This window comes from Salarias fasciatus, chromosome 13 (genome assembly GCF_902148845.1).
Source record: "Salarias fasciatus chromosome 13, fSalaFa1.1, whole genome shotgun sequence".
Classification (NCBI taxonomy): domain Eukaryota; kingdom Metazoa; phylum Chordata; class Actinopteri; order Blenniiformes; family Blenniidae; genus Salarias; species Salarias fasciatus.
The window spans coordinates 4,190,260-4,207,022 of record NC_043757.1 but is presented as its reverse complement, the minus strand read 5'-3'; the positions used below and the strand labels follow the sequence as shown (position 1 = coordinate 4,207,022).

Here is a 16,763-nt window from a genome sequence, read left to right as displayed (position 1 = left end):
AAAATGAAACAAAGATCTTTATTGTCATGATACAGCCAGTACGATACACAGGGTACAATGAAACTTTACAACTTTTGTGTTAATAGCTGATATGATTGGCATATTTTTGTGGAATTTTCTTCACTATGACGACTCAGGCACTACATGTATGGGGGCCTAATAGGTAAAAAAAAGTGCCATAATAATCTTTAAATGTAAACTTTAAAGAGTATGCATAATGGAAATGTTTATATTTTCACAAAACCAAACCATTACTACCAAAAATGATGATAGTCTCAGCATAGAGTCGACATTAATGAAGCATTTTGGTTAAAAAATACAGTGAAATGTAGAAAAGCGTTAGGTAACTCTTGATTAAGAATCAGTTGTGACAAAACGAGCATCTTCCTGACCTCCACATTTTCTGCACTATAGTTCCACTGTGAACATGTGTTTTCCATATATTCGTGTTTAAAACCAACAGTGCACACTTGCCAGTGTTTTGATTAAAGCAGATTTTCTCTCATTCTTTTAATACAGATATTTACATATCCAGCTGATCCCAGTGCAGGTGCATACAGAAAACTTCCTCTAAGATCCAGTGCGACAAAAAAAATCTAGCAGCTTTTATTTGGAAAAACAAAAAGAGACTAAGGAGAAAATGTCATTCTCAGCATTTCTTTATGGAGCCAGTTCAAACACACTCTGGGATTGTCTCTCTTCCTGCAAACAGAAAGTAGAATTACTTTGTGAAAACTAAAGATAAATTCACTTCACGACTCCAAAAAAGGTTTTCGGAGTTGTACTGCAGAAGTCTAGAGGCCATCGTAATGACGATCATGTGGGTGTAACGTCTCCATTCCTCTGCTTTCGTGTGGTTTTCAAAGTTTCCAAACTTTTTGGAATTACGGCAGATAAGAACCAAAAAGTTAAGCAGCTCATGCAGACTTTTTTAGTGAATTCAGTCGTCAGTGGATTGATTAATTCAGTTTAATTGACTCGAATTTCTATAGCGCCGAGTACAACACAATGATTTCAAGGTACTTTCACAAAGAAAAACACAATTCCACATGAAGAAGCAGTGGAAAAGCAGGAAAAAGAAAACTGAACAGGAAGAAACCTGCAGAACCAGACTCAGAGGAGAGAAGACAGATCCAGAGAGCCGAGTCATTCATGTTTTCCTTTAAACTCTCCAGTCCAGTCCTCCAGTCGTGTCTGTATTGGTCTCCACATTCGTCACTCCTGTCGGCTTTATTGTGCTGACCTGTGTTAATTCCCGTGCTTGAACCATAAAGTTTAATTTCAGTGTGAGTAAAATCATATTTGACAGTGAATTAGACCCGGAATGACTAAACATCTCCTCACATTACCGCGTTATGAAGATGTAATGATCTCATTAACTGAAGGTTTACCCGCGAGGGCAGCAATCGTTTTAGAGCCGCTCTCCGTGACCTCGGGGCCGGCGACCTCCAGCGACCTCCGCCGACCTCTGGCCCGCCGGGGTCGCCTCCTCGCCGCAGTCTAATTGGACGGCGGGCAGGAAGTGGCAGCGCGCTGCGGATTGTAATCGGCGGATCGGGCTGAAGCCGGCCAGCCAACCAGAGAGGTCAGAAACAACCATGATGTGACGGCGTCACTGCTGCAGGTGGGAATTGATGAACGTTAATCTGATATTTGATTAGTTTGCACGGGGGGGAGGGGCTGATCAGGAGCAGGCTACACACACTCACACAGCATTTGTTCTCTACATAAACACATGTAATCAGTCTCTCTCTCACACACACACACAAATACACGGGCTTCTCTAGGGGCCGGGGAGACAGATGGGAGGTTGATGCTAATGGGACACGCGGCTAAATGGGCTAAATGGACGGGATAAACACCGTTCCCAAGGAAACTAAAGGACTGTGTGCAACAGAGGGAGAGAAAGCGATGGGACCACAAAAGGAGGGAAGGGCAGTGCGTTTACAGTGTGTGTTTACACAGTTTGTGTGAAGCCGGGGCTGGGCGGGGTCATTGTGGTGAAGAAAGGCTGCGGTCAAAAAGATGTACGCTTGTTTAAATCTCATAGATCAGTGTGTCAAGGCGATAATCACAACCACCAAAAGGGTTTCCTCCTGGCAGACACCTTTGTATACACACACACACACACACACCTACATACACATTTCACACTCGTGTCATGGACTTGTTTGCTTGACCAAATTAAATCTTATTTTAGTTTCCACATTCTTTAATCTTGGGACTGATTTATTAAGATCCTACATAAATGGAGATAAACTGTTTTCTCATAAAAGAAAAAGAATATGTGTTGCTTCTTTCAGGTGATTTATGGCAACTAACAGTGACATCGAACACAAACGAGTTTTAAAATGAAGGTTTTGCATGTTTGAGACTTTGTTCAGATGAGAAGGAGCAGCATACAGTAAACTCCTTCCTGCGCCTTGTGCAATCTGGAACATTTGTTCAGTATTCTACAACCATGCAGGCAGACCAAGGATTTTGGGTTTCTGCTTCCATGACGACGGTAATCAGAGCCACTGAAAATGGCTTCCACTACTGGTGGGACATCTCCATGTAAACGGACGGCGTTTTCAAAATGTTCCTGTTTAATCACAAAGAGTTTTCTAGAACTAAAACGCAAAAACAAAAGATTGTTACATGATGCAAGGAAATTTTCAGGGAAAAAAAAAAAACACTTTGCAAAAATGCACATAATGAATGTAGGAAAGATATACTCATAAGTGCAAAATGCATTGGCAGGAAGACATGTGTCTCAACCCACTGGAAGAGAGAAGATAAGCCTGTAAAAATATGTGAGAACTTCCAGTGGTGCACGTGCCAATAATCATGAAATCACCAAAAGGCCTTTGGAAGTATTGCTGTTCACCTGATCCCAGTTTAAAAACCTGTAGCAAAAAATAACAGTTCGACTCGCGCTGCAGCGATGTTTAAAAATTCATGTTCGTATCCATGCATATGCATCTATTTATGGTCAAAGGCCAGAACTATCGATCCTTTACTGGTATTGGCTGCAGATGGTGTTTTAAAAGACTTGTGGGAACAGGGTGCGCGCTCCACACCCACAACACTTTGTGTGTGTGTGTGAAGTTGTGAGTCGGCGGGCCGGGCGCAGCCGATTAGCTGCAGCTGCAGGTCTTTCATCAGACGGAGATGGGATGGAGAGACACGCGCCGAGGACGCCAACACATGCAGACGTACCCTCATCGCTCTCCGCCGTCCCCCCCGCGTGTGTGTGTGTTTGTGTGTGTGCGCATGTGTGTGTTGGCCTGTGGAGAATGGGGATGGATGACGGCTGTCCGAGCGGACCGATGATGAGGGCTAATGCGATGGGATGTAATGGATGACCCCTGAAAACGGCCCGTTCTTTCTTCTTGTTTTCTCTCTCTCTCTCTCTCTCTCTCTCTCTCTCTCTCTCTCTCTCTCTCTCTCTCTCTCTCTCTCTCTCTCTCTCTCTCTCTCTCTCTCTCTGTTTCCTTGTGTTTCTCCGCCTCTTCCTGTCAGGAGGGGATAATTTAGTGGAGCAGGTCACCACACTCCTCAACACCGCGGCCGCTACATCAGAAGAACGGCGATATGGACAGAAAGCAGGGGATTAAAGGCGTTTATTAAAGGCGCTCACAGATGACTTTGGAATAAAAACTTTGAGGCTCTTTCAGCTCCATTTTTTAAATGTTTAGACTGGCGGGATTCACAAAGACAATTGGGATGGAGATAAATCCGCCACAACTGTTGCAGATGTGCCATTTCTCAGTTTTTCTGTGTAGGTTTACGTAAGCCTTTGGCATTTATTAGGTGTGAGAGCTTTATGTTCTCTTCTTCATATAAACAGCAGGTGTGGTTCTGTACGAAGGCAACTGGAAGAAAACCTTTGGCTGATATCAAAGCTGCATAGGCTCTTTTTCCTTTTTGATTTTCAAGATTTTTACATTCATTTTTAATTTTTTTTTACCCTGTTTATGTGAGACAAAGATCAAGAGCACCGTCCCATCATGACTCTGTGACGTTTATTTTCATATTATATTTCCTAAAGGCTCTCAGATATCATACTTATTCCACATTCAGGTCAAAATGACCCATTTGAAACAGTTAACATATCATAATTGTGGTTTTCTTCCATGATTCTCATGGTTCACTTTGTTCTTGCTGCTTTATTGAATTATATGTGTTTATTTCAAATGGAAGTTTTTTTCATTTCAGTAACATCATGCATTTACACGTTTTGAAAGTGATGTTGGCTGAAAATGATGCAGTTTGCATGTTGGCGTCGGAGCATTTTCAAAAAGTTCCACCTCTCAAAAAGCTGTTTTCACTGAAAACAGTACTGTGATATATTCATTACATTCATAACAAAAGTAAGGTTTTTGAATACTTAAGCATCGTAATAAATTCACATTTTCAGAGACATTTAAAAACTCATTTTTATTGAATTTTCTGATTTGAACACTTCAAGACATCAGCTGGAGCAGTGAAATCAGTGCTGTTCAGCTTAATTCCCGTATCTCATGAACTGTAAATTACACTTTTTCCAGATGTTTGGCTGAACGTGTGACTTATATGATACTGGTTTTCAAGCTGCATGCTTCTTTTGTTTTAATCTGTCTGGTCTGAAACGTGTCCGTCCGTCTTCTCTCTTCTCCATTTCATGTTCTTATCCAGTCAAACGGCGGGAATTGACGGAGAGTTAAGTGTGAGCGTGAGTTATCGGTCATAATACAAGAAGGTGCCTTCTTTGTTCACAGTAACAGCTACAAGCTGCAGGATCTATCGGCCTTTTCTGACTCCCTTTGTCTCTCTCTGGTCCTCTCTAATTAGCTCTTTTCAGATCAATGGGGATTTATTTGACCGCCACACCAGGATGTGTGTCGATGGCGCTGAGCACAGATCACATTGTCTGCTTCAATCTGGGCCCGGGCTCTTAATATCCTGCCTCCGTCTGCTGTGAAGCTCCTTTCACGGCTGTTTCTTTTAAGTAAGCGTTAAAAGATGCATCTTGACTTGAGTGTTTTCGTGTGTGTTTCTACCTTTCAGAAGGTCTCCCTTCGCCGCTGGCGTTTAGGACCTTGGTTGTTTCTGCAGAACAGAAGTGCCTTTCCAATCAGTTATCCCAACTCTGTTCGAAAAACTTATTTTTTTTCTCTCTGTTGGATTTATTATATAACACAATATATTGGAAACCATTTGTTTCAGACATTCGGTTAAATATTGAATGTCTTGCCGTGGTGACCTGTGGAGAAATATGAGCCGCCAGACAGAGAATAGTCAGGAAAGTTAGGCTGCTGCTTTCTAAACAAGCACATATTATAAATAACTTGCACGTACTTACATTGTCCTTTCATTGAGAGCATTGTCAATGCCTGTCCTGCCGGTCCTGAGAAAGACACATGAAATGATCAGTCCATAACATCGGATCATTTCCCACTTTGCCGTATTATTTCAAAGAGGCTGAACCCCAAACGATCCACACTGATTTACTTGCCTCACTTATTTACAACTGTCAGACTTATGAAACTGAACAGATGATCTGCGGTAGCTGCTGTGAGTCTCGGGGCTAACAGGACAGACAGATTTTCTTTTTTTTTAAGGCGGTATTTGTTCAGAGATCTGCAGTCGGGAGGCTCTGTCTCGCAGTGAGTGGCGCCGAACAAGGAGCTGCTGGAGTGTTTTGTCCGGCCCGGTCTGTGCTGGAAGCTGGAGTGGAGTGGCGGATTCTATCAGACGAGGATATCTGTGCCCTTGTTTACTCTTCTCAGATCCCACTCACCACATTCAGCCAGGAGACAAATGCTGTCTGGAAACTTGGCAAACATGCCGGAAATGAGATTTGTTATCGCCTCCCGATTGTTGCCCCACTGGCATACAAATTCAGGAAACTGTGTGTGTGTGTGTGTGTGTGAGATCCACCGTGCTGCTCACACCTGTTTGCCCGCACACATCCAAGGGTCCAAAAATTTTTTTTGCCAAGTGTTTTTTGAGATGTAAATCCGCGGGTGCACCCATGTGTGCGTCCTTTGTAAAGCAGCTGCATTGTACGGAACAATCAGAGCGGCGGTGTCTCCGCGGACACTCCGTCTGTATGGATCCATTCTCCTTTCAACGGCTAATATCACATTTTATGCCCAGAGCCAAAGCTGAAAATCCTATCTGTCTGCAGTCACAGTGCTGCGCTTCAAAGCCACATAATAAAGGAATAATTGAATACTTATCAGTATCAATCACGGCGGTGTGAATGCGTGTGTGTGGTATTTGTTTACGTGTCCATTGTGGAGTCCTCACAAAGCCGCGCTGTACGAGTGAGATATCTCTCTGTGAGTCTTGTCTCTTTGTGTCTCTCTCAAAGCATCCGTGTGTTTTGGCATCTGCCCGTCTGTTCATAATTTAGCAGACTTTTAGCAGGAAGCCAATCGCTGTCTGCACCGACAGACTTCATTCATCTTCTGATCAATGCTCGTTTTTGATACTGACCGTGTGGAGTAAGCACTATAGCTGCAACCCTGTGTCAGTGTTTGTAGTCGAGCCATTAAGTCCATTAAGGACTGTATCGGTGTTAGCTCTGAAATATCGTGTAAAAGCACCCTCAACTGAAGCGCCCTCAAAAAAGATCTAAGAACTGAAAAATGCTGACGTTCGGGGGCGGACGTATCGATATATATTGAAGATTGCCTTTCCCGTCAGGTTTTCTGAAGCAAATGACTGAATCTCCCGCCTGGAGTGCATTCAGGGTGGATGGAGCGTAAAGCGGAGCCGGGCTTGATGTGACGCTCCTGCCTCATCACGTCTTCAGAGAAAACTGTCAATCAGCGTTTCAGCCCACGCCGATGATGATCGACTCAGTAATCCTGTTATATGAAGTTTTGGGGTGAAAGTTTGAATGCAAATATTGTGAACTTGGCAGCGTTGCAGGCTGTCTTCACACTTTGTGATGCAGCGCTGTGATCTCACCCATCCATCCACAAAACACACACACATTCACACCGACGGTCGATTTCCAGAGTCACCAATTAACCCAGGATGTATGTTATCTGTCTGTAAGGGGACACCAGAGTCTGATCTGCAGCAGAGCAGTGGAAATCAAACACAATACTCCATGTTAGCTTGCTATGTTTCATGTTATCGTACTGTTTATATTTCTTAGATTGGGGAAAAGTTTGGTGGTGAAAACACACACACACACACACACACACACACACACACACACACACACACCTGTAGAGAACAATACGCTATAAAACCATGAACAAAGCTTAAAGTTTACTGAGGACTGACTTTAAACAGGAAGCTATTCGTCCGCATCGCTGCACTCTGGTGCAGTTTGTTTGATGATCGTTCCAGCATGGAGGAAGAGAAGGATTTTAAAGTGTACCTGCACCTGTTTGATTGAGATTTAGCTTCAGAGCTGTCACAAGAGTGTTTTAGCTTCTCTGAGTTTTACAGAAATATATTATCACGTGTCGATGACAATCGCAGTAAGAGTCTTTCTAGAGTCTGATCAGAGAATCAGGAGCGTTTAATTGTCAATCTCAAAATAAAGACAATTTTTAATATTTTCTGCTGCAAAACACAGTGAAGTGTCCAAAGAAACTCCCCTGAGCTGGTTTTGGTCCACGGGCCTCATGTTTGGCATGCCTCATTTACAGAAACCTATGAAACAGCTGTTCGCTGCGAATTGAAACGCTCCTGATACTGTATGTTGTCGGTAATATTTTGCCAGATCAGAGATTGAAGAGCCGTTTCACAGCTCTTTGGGGAGGCTTTATGATGAGCCTCCAATCAAACAAAGTTGTTAGCAACTGCTGTAAAATGCAAAAAAACCGAAAGCAGATTACAGAAAATTAAATCGAGTAATTAGATCAATTGTAAATGAGATGCTGCACGTCAGACTTTAATCCATTAATTTTCCTGCCAGTGGACATGATTTGTCACACGGACTGGGTGAGTGGACGCCTCCCGCCTCGGCTCCACTGAGACCCAGACTGATTTTGCAGAGTCACATAATGCTGGACCAGATTCAGCAGTGAAGCCGAACCGAGCCATAAAATGCTCCGTCACACACTCTTCTCATCTGCTCCTCCACACATTTGCATTTGGTTTGCTGGAGCCGGCAGACGCCCCGTTGGAGTGGAACTGCATTACGTTCTTCACGGGACATTGGGAGTCACGGTGTTACCCGGTAGCCGTCCGTTTCAACAAGGCCAGCAGGGACATTTCTCACTTGCTGGTTTTGCAGCAATTTCCCTACAAAATCCAGTTTTGAGCGGGCTCCTCTGCAGCAGGGCTCAGATCACTTCTCTTCACAGGACATCATCAAACACTTTCATTAGCTTTTACCCGCCTTATGAAGCGTCCCTTACATGGTGTCTGTGGGTTTGGGAGCAGTCCGGGAAGAGTTATTAGGCCCTGTCCAGAAAGGCTGGTTTCTCTTGTATCTCTGATTAAAACATTAATCAGAGCTAAACCTGCAGCCTTCTGTGGAATTGATTAAACCATCTAGTTAGGTTACAGATGGACTGGAGGAACATGGATGCTGATGTTGCATTACATTGACCGGGGGAGGGGGGGAGCGCCGGTGGATGAGAAATGTGGTGCTCTGCAGGAGCGCGTCAGTAATCCCAGCTGAATGCATCATCCTAACTTTTACTTTATTTATATTTACCTCTGATTTTCTTTTTTGTTTACATGGCTGTAATGACGAGGGGTGCACTGATACCCGCAGCCAGTATCAGATATCAGGCCAGAGAAATCAAACTGTGATGTCGGCCACAGATGCAGAAGAGAGCGCAAGCAATATCAATATTATTGAAAAGTTAATTATTTTGTCAGATATTTCTATCCTTAACCCACATTAACCAGTTTTGTGCATGTTTATCGAGCTAATAAAATAAACTCATCAAAATATTTTATTCGTGTTCCTTAAAATGGGCTTACAAGCTGGAATGGATCGGAATTGAATCCGAAAATGAATGTCCAATAAGTGAGAGAGGAAAAAAAACTAAACATGCATGCAGAGCACTTGGATTTTTATGACTACACAATTTAATTTTTTTTAATCAAAACATTTAAAAAAAACACACACAAAAACATGAAAATTAAGAAATCAGTTAGCCCATAGCAAAATAAAACTCATTTTCACCGAGCTAACACCTGAACCGGAGTTCGATTCAGCTCCATCATTCAAGAGGATTATTATGAGTTTTTCTGCTCAAACGTTTTCCACTAGTGATTTCTGAGCCGTTCTTTGTGGCGCTTTGCTCCCCGTTATCTGTTTGCTTTTACTTGACTTAATGAAATCAGCACATCTTTTACCAGTTTATTCCAGATTTGCTCCGGTGCATAAAGATTGTAGCCAGCGGCCAGAACGCTGATTCCCATTCCCACAACATGCAAATTCATCTGCTGCTGCTGCTGCCTGCAATCTTATGGCTTCAGGCTTTGCACCAGATTGTGGATGCTGGCTGCAGACAATGGAATCCATTCAGCCTCAAACATGAAGCGAAGTCCAGCGCAGATGTCGGCCGGCAGGTTTTGGTTTCCCATTTGCGTTCCGATTCCTCCCAGAGCTAAAAACGCAGACCTTGAAGGCCATCCAAGTTTGTCCACAGCGAAGTTGTAAATCGCATCTTTATTTCGGTTTATTAACTGGAATTGAGTCCATAGAGGCCTCAAGAACATCACCGCCGAAGTCCGAAGCCCAGCCTGTCCACCCACGTAATTCAAACTGTGGACATAAGTGGAATAATATTGAATATAAAAACAATTTTTTAAAAAGTATTCTTAAGTGACGTATCCTGCCTGAAGGTTTTTCTGTACTTCCAGCAGTTTTGCGCAGCAGGTTACAGAATCGCTGCCACGTTCTGCTCCTCGTCCACGGACGAGCGAACATCCTCGCACGCCGACGCCTTTGTTGACATTCCTCTCGCCGTGCCCTCACACAGCCGACTCAGACTTTAATTGCGAGCGTAGTGGCGCCGAGCCTCTCGTTTTTGTTGTGAAACCCACCATTTGTGCAGGAGCGCGTCTGAAATGGGCAAACAGCACATTACACAGATATTTTCCAATCCGCCTAACAAGGCTGGCAATTTGAGCTCGCAGGTGCTACTTTGGTTGAGCGCCGTTGTGCGAAGCATAATTCGCCATGTGATTGGCTTCATTGTTGAAGCACTCTCTCTCTTTTTTTTTTTTTTGCGTTTGTCCAGCAGAGGCGGATGGCTGGATGGACCAATTCATGGATGGACGCTTTAGATGTTGTGCCGCGAGCTTTGAATTCACAAGAATACTTAATGTCCTGTTTACATGACTGTGTGAAGATGGCGGAAACGCTGCTGCTGTGCACGCACATGACCGGAGTGGCTTGTTCTGCACATGCTCAGGACAGTAACGTTTTCCTCCAGAGTGTCATGACTCTCAGTCCAGATTCTCCTGGACTTGGCAGTTTTAGAGTTGACAGTGATCGTAATAACAGTTAAACTTGGTGTTCTGTCCATAAGAATATCCGTGCTCTCCTATTGTGAATGTTTGCATGTTCTCTGCATGCGCGTGTGAGTGTGTGTGATTTCATCGCAAATCAACCAACAGCATCTAGATCGTCACCCTACATGAAAACTGCTTCATTGTCCGCATTTCCCGTCTTTTGTGTAAACATGCTGCTGTGGAAATGTGAAACCCTTTTGAAACAGAAATGCAAAAATTATGTTTTTTCACTGGAATCATTGCATAAACGAGGCCTTAATCAGTCTCTCATTTCAACCCAAATAAATCATTTATACATCCTCTTCATCTGGTCAAACCATTCTGATAGCACATCCCAAATCAACCAACAGCACCCACTAGTGGCCGAACATGAACACTGCATTGCTTTCAAAACATTGCTGTGTAAATGTGGAACTTTTTTCAAACGAACAAGATATATTTTCACTGCCAGCATCACGTTTGTGTAAACAAATTTCCAAAATCTGTCATGCTGTCATGTAACAGAGTCCATTCGTGGACAGGAAACGGCGACCGACACAACCCAGCGTTCTGTGTATTTCTGTCCATACACTGAAACTCATGCACTTGTGGCTGTTCCTCGACTGCCTCCCTCCTTGTGCCACCCGCTCGGCGGCGTCCGGCGTGCCACTGCTTGTTTACAGCGCAGCAGAGTTAATTAGCCGTTTTATGGCTGATTTACAGCCCGGCGGGCAGACAGAAAAGATGGCCGCTGTCTTGTCCTTGTTGCCCACTCAAGGTCTTGTCAAAAGGGGCATTAAACACGCAGCACATGCTTAAGTACACACACAAAAGTGGCCTGTTTAACCGAACGTCACCTTTTGTGTGCATTCACACACGGGTGCTAAATGACATGTACAGTACAGCGAACAGCGTGCTGTTTAAAAGTGAGCATCACTCTCACTCCTTGCTAATGTGCAAATATAGTTCCAGTGTCTGGACTCATTTATCAGGCTGCAACACACGCGCACAAATGTGACCCAGCTCACCTTGACCAGGTTGTCTAATCTCACTAACAGAGGAGCAACGGCTGCAGGGAGGAACGAGCCCAGAGAAACACCAACACACCAACTCTCATGCAAACGACTCCACCGCAGAAGGACTCAGGTTGGGAACAAAAGGATTGTTTTGTGGCAACTTTTTAATGCAAACAGTCGTACTTTGTTTAATCTTGCCAACAACTTAAAACAAACTCTCAAACTTTTAATAATCCTGCCTCATTAACCCATTAGGACCAGGATTCACATCAGTGCACCTTTCTTTCCTTCTTTTCAAACACCTACTGCAGTTTCTAAAGAAACATTCAGTCGTTACGGTCCGTGCTATCACATCACACAATCGAATTAGACTGTGTAAACTGTTGAAAAAATAGCCATAGACTACAGCCTTCTCATATTTACACTTAAGCCGCAAATTATTCAAACCTCGTTGCAAATACTGAGATATTTTTATTCAACCAGCAAGTTTTGTTTTAACTGGAAATGACAGAGTTCTCCAAAAAGAGAATAAGACAATTACAACTACAATACAGGAGGCATCAACATGGACCAACACTCAAAGGATGAATGACCTTAGGGTGTAAACAAAAAAGCTGTTGCCATAAATGTACTTTGAAGGGGGAATTTACTCTTAGATATGTTTGTACGGCTGTCAGTCGATGACAGTGTGAGTCAGGGCTATGCTAACATGTAGCAGAACCGCTATGGTCACATTACGAGCTTAAAACCAGATGCAAGCTGCTGTCTTTTCAAGACTGGATTGAGAAAGTTTTGAAATAAGAAAAGATTTGTGCAACAGATGGAAGAAGATCATACTGTGCGTTTTCTATACCTTAAAGAAGTATTGATGGACACATAATGAGCATCCACATATGGCGGCGGTTCCGTGCCTTGTTTTTCTCCCTCCTCTATGAAAAGATGTCATATCTGTTGGGTACTTGTGGTCAAATGGCAGCGATCACTTTCCAAAAGAGCCGAAGTAACTGCTGTCATTTTCATGTTAACATGCAATCTGAAGATCCCTAAAACGACATGAGAAATAAAAAAAACTTTGTCGAGCTGTTTGTTTTCATTTCAGTTTTCTTGCAGCTTTAACAGATTTGTCAGCCCAAACCAGCATGGCGGCATTCATTTAAATCAGACTGTATTCATGTTTTTTGATGAAAAACAAGCAGCAGGCACTGCTGGGCAGCCTCTTTCACTCCTCTCTTTTGCTTTCATCCATTAAAAAATAAACAGTTTGTTGGCTGTAAAGACCTGCAAGCTGTTAATCTGTTTTCATCCACAATGATTTATCGTCTCTTTGAGGAGATAAAAACATGCTTCCATGGTCTGAAAATGGTTAAAGTGTTTTTATTATCTCATCTAAAGTCTCTCTCACACACACACACACACTTACAAATCTGAGCTAACAGCGATGCTCGCGAGCGGCGCTAGCGTAGCCGTGACGGCTAACAAGAGGAGACATCGCATTAGCTGACGCGGCGGCGGCGCGTGCTAGCGGAGCACCGGGCGCCGCCGGAGCGCCCGGCTGCTCCGGTGTAGCTACAGGTGTAGTATTCATTCATGCTTAAAGAGTCTGACACCGGCAGTGGAGCAGCCGGCGGGGCGCGAGCACAACACCTGACAGCCAGTTAATGTCAACGCAGCCTTTTCTGGGCAACAGGAGAGGACAGAGGGAGCTAACGGTGTGTGGAAACCATTGACATTTAACACCGCTATTCTTTTTGTTTCTGTCGCCTTTTGTCAATTTATCTGTATTTTTCCTCTCTTTTGTCTTTCTTTTGGCCCTTTTCTGGTGCTTCTTTTGTTCTTTGTTATTTTTGCTCCCATTTTCTCTTCGTTTTGTCCATATTTTCTGTTATTTCTTTTCTTGTTGTCCTTGACCTTTGCTGGATTAGCTGAAGCAGAGAGTTTTAGAAAACTGATTGAAACACCACGGGCTTCAACTTTCACTCTCTCAGACAGGTTTTTCTGATTCATTCCTGGCTTGTTTTTCGCCGTGTGTTTGCAGTGGCTGGATCGTCCCAGGCTGATTCTCAACAGCACACGTCAATATTCTGGACCTGGATCAGTTTCAGGAAGTGATGTTGAACTGGTCCTGTTATTTCTCTCTTGCATGAAAACAGTTTTTTTTTGTTTTTGTCTATTGTTTAATCAGTTATCTCTTAGTAGTAACAGTAACAGTAATCCTCTTTCCTGGAAGAGGATCATCTTACGACTTTTGTGCATTTTTCTGCATCCTAACTGATGTAACTTCAGCACACATCCAGACGATAGAGCATCTTCCTCCCACTGACTGCTGTATCTGACATCCAGATTACTGATCACTGATCGAGTACTCCACTTTTCAGGAAGTTGCACGTCAGCGTCGGCAAAAGCTCATATCTGCCTGAAAACAAACTCAGAGACTTTGTTTCCATCTTCCTGTGTGGGTAGCAGTCGACAGGCCAGATTCTAATCTGCCTTCGCTCCCAGCAGGGGGGCCTGGTGAGGGGTCTACGCCGGGAAAACTTTCTGCCGAAACAACATGCTGATGATTACGACTTTGGCATATAATCGGCTGGAAATGAGTTTTTTTTTTTTCCTTCTTTTTCCTCAGATGACAGGTGGCCACCCCCAGGCTAAATGTAAAACCAAAACCCCATTAACGTGTTTGTAGTTCAGTGGGAAAGCCGGGGAGAGCCGGGCTGGATCGGGGTTACAGAGCTTGTTGTTGTCTTCCAGCCTCCTCACAGTCGTCCTCGCTCATCCTTCGTGTATTTGTCGATATTCGCTCGGTTTGTTTTTTTCGGTCAGTGTTTGGACCTCATGCTGATGAAGGCCTCGCTGTCTGCCTTTGTTCATCTGACATTTCCTCATTAATGAAGTTTACCCGGCCCCCTCCTCCTCCTCCTCCTCCTCCTCCTCCTCCTCTTCCTCCCCCTCCATCCCCCCGCCAGCTGCTGTTTCCCGCTCCGGTGTGCCTCCCGCCTCCCTCCTGCGCTTCTATCAAGCTTTCTACTTTGATCTCTGCTCCCCAGTTTTTTTTCCCCGACCCTCCTTCTCCCTCATTCTCCACATCCTCCTCCTCCTACTGTATCTGATGTCTTCACTTTTCAACTTATTTCACACTTTTACTTTCTCCAGCGTGTTGCTTTTCTCATATCGCACCACAAAACCTCTTTTCTTCCCTCCTTTCTTTGACCTTATTTATTCACCTGACTCAGTTCCGCAGCTTCAATTCAGCTTCTTTAGAAAAGAATTTCACCGTTTTTCCAATAGGAAATATTAAAAAGTGTTTACAGTATTCAGATACAACCTTTAATATCTCGATAGTTAAAACTGAGTGACTGCTTTTAAGAATTAAAATGGTCAAATTTAAAATGTTGTTGTTTCCTTTTGACTTGTCTTGCAGCAGCTGATGAGAGAGCGGCAGCAGATGGCCAGTCGTCCCTTCGCCTCGGTGGCCGTGGCGCTGGAGGCGGGCGACGACCAGGAGGAGCTGCTGCAGGTCAGAATGAAGATAAACACAGAAAACGCATAGAAACACACACGGGCGGAATAACGGCGTTGTGATTGGATCAATAATCCACTCATCTTCACTCACTGACACAAATTCACAGACTGGAAAAAAGAAAACCTTTGTGGCTGCTGTTGCAGCCTTGGTGCGTTCTATTACATTCTACTGCAACGAGCTGATGAAACAAGTGTCAGAGAAGAGTTAAAAGGAGTCATTTAGAGTTATTCTGTTACCGTTCCCTGGATAACTACATCCTGTGAGTATTATCAGAATATTTCTTCCTGGAAAACATCAACTGTACAACAGACAAACTGGCAGTTGCATCATGTACAGTAGCAAGAAAAGAAAATCTGATTTCCACATTTTGTATATTAAAGTGTGATCCAATCTTAATCCAGGATGTGCTGAACCTGATACATATAACTTTTTAACTTTTTATTGACAATTAAAGCAGAAAGCGAGGAAGCCCCAAAGGGCTCAAACTTTTCTCTTGCAGCAAACTTGACTGATGCAAAACTAGAGAAATGTAGACACTGATTCCAATTTGTAAATTCTATTACTTTTGAATGTAAAATGTAAAAACAAGTCCACTTTCTCCACTTATATATCCAACTGCAACTATTTAAAAAACATGAGGAAAAGACAAATTTCACCAATATTCGCTGGAATGTAGCATCTGGAGCCTCCATAATCAGATGGTTTGAAGATTTTTACTCAAGCGTAACCTAAATATTGTTGAAGTGAATTGTGAATTTTAGTAACTTTGCTCGGCTGCGATGGAATCTAAATCATCCCTCCGGTTTGTTTATAATCTATAAACTAGTGATTCCTTTATGAACAGTTTACTTATCCTTTACTTTATTGATGCCCTTTGGATAATTTGTTTTCCTGCACTGACCCGTCTCATCACTCGGATGTGTTTTACGGCGCTCCGGGGAGCCGATGGGGGGGTCAGGGGTCTTCCTCAGGGAGCCACGGCGGCGACCTGTCTCCCGTGGGCTTTGAATGGGTGAACTTCTCATCTCAGGTCTGTGTCTGCAGCCTCGAGGCCGCCGCTGCCCCTTAAACGTTTGATCTGACATTTTCAGAAATCCTCCACGCGCTCTGTCTTATCTGTGAAAAACTATTGAAGGCGTGTGGCACAGTGAACAAGCAGTGATGAAAGTGCCCTCAGGCTCGGGGATTTACAAGAAAAAGACTTGAAATCCTTTTTATTTTTTTTGTTGTGAACCTCAGAAAGAGCCTCGTTTCACCTCCGGGCAGTGCGGACGTCAACAAGGGTAGAGGGCAGGGAGTGCAGCTGGATTGGAGAGCCCACTTTACACTTCGCTGTCCTGTAAGAGTACCGGGCACTTCTGCCATCCTCCAGCCAGGCTGGCGCCTCGCCTCCGGCGAAGGGTCCTCCACCGCGGGCCTCCGAGAGGGGCAGCCGGCCCCGCCGCTCATATCAGCCTCTCGTACGCAGAGATTACAGAGCTCACGCCACGACAGAGCTGCTCTCGGTAAAAGGGCAACCGCCAAATCAGACGTGCCCTTCAGTTGAGGTGGGGAGGAGCAGGTAGATGTTCAAATAGCGGCGTCACCTCTGTTATGTGATTCCTGCTCTCAAAGACACGGCGGGTTTAGATAAACAGGCGAGGATGTCAGCCGCCGAGCGACGCTCGCTGAATAGCAAGTGGGTCCGAATATGTGGTGCGATGCTGAAGCAGACGGTCTGTCGGGGTGGGAGGAAGAAGGTGTTTTCCTTTGTTCTGAGTGTCAGATCCCATTTACGAAAC

General features: G+C 44.0%; 1 protein-coding gene across 1 annotated transcript in view; it reads left to right on the top strand.

The window, feature by feature from the left end:
• Positions 1 to 16,763, top strand: part of atrnl1a (attractin-like 1a) — a 251,087-nt gene that overhangs the window by 188,427 nt on the left and 45,897 nt on the right. Inside the window, 1 exon segment of the mRNA XM_030106400.1 lies at positions 14,881 to 14,976. Coding sequence (XP_029962260.1) covers positions 14,881 to 14,976 — 96 coding nt within the window.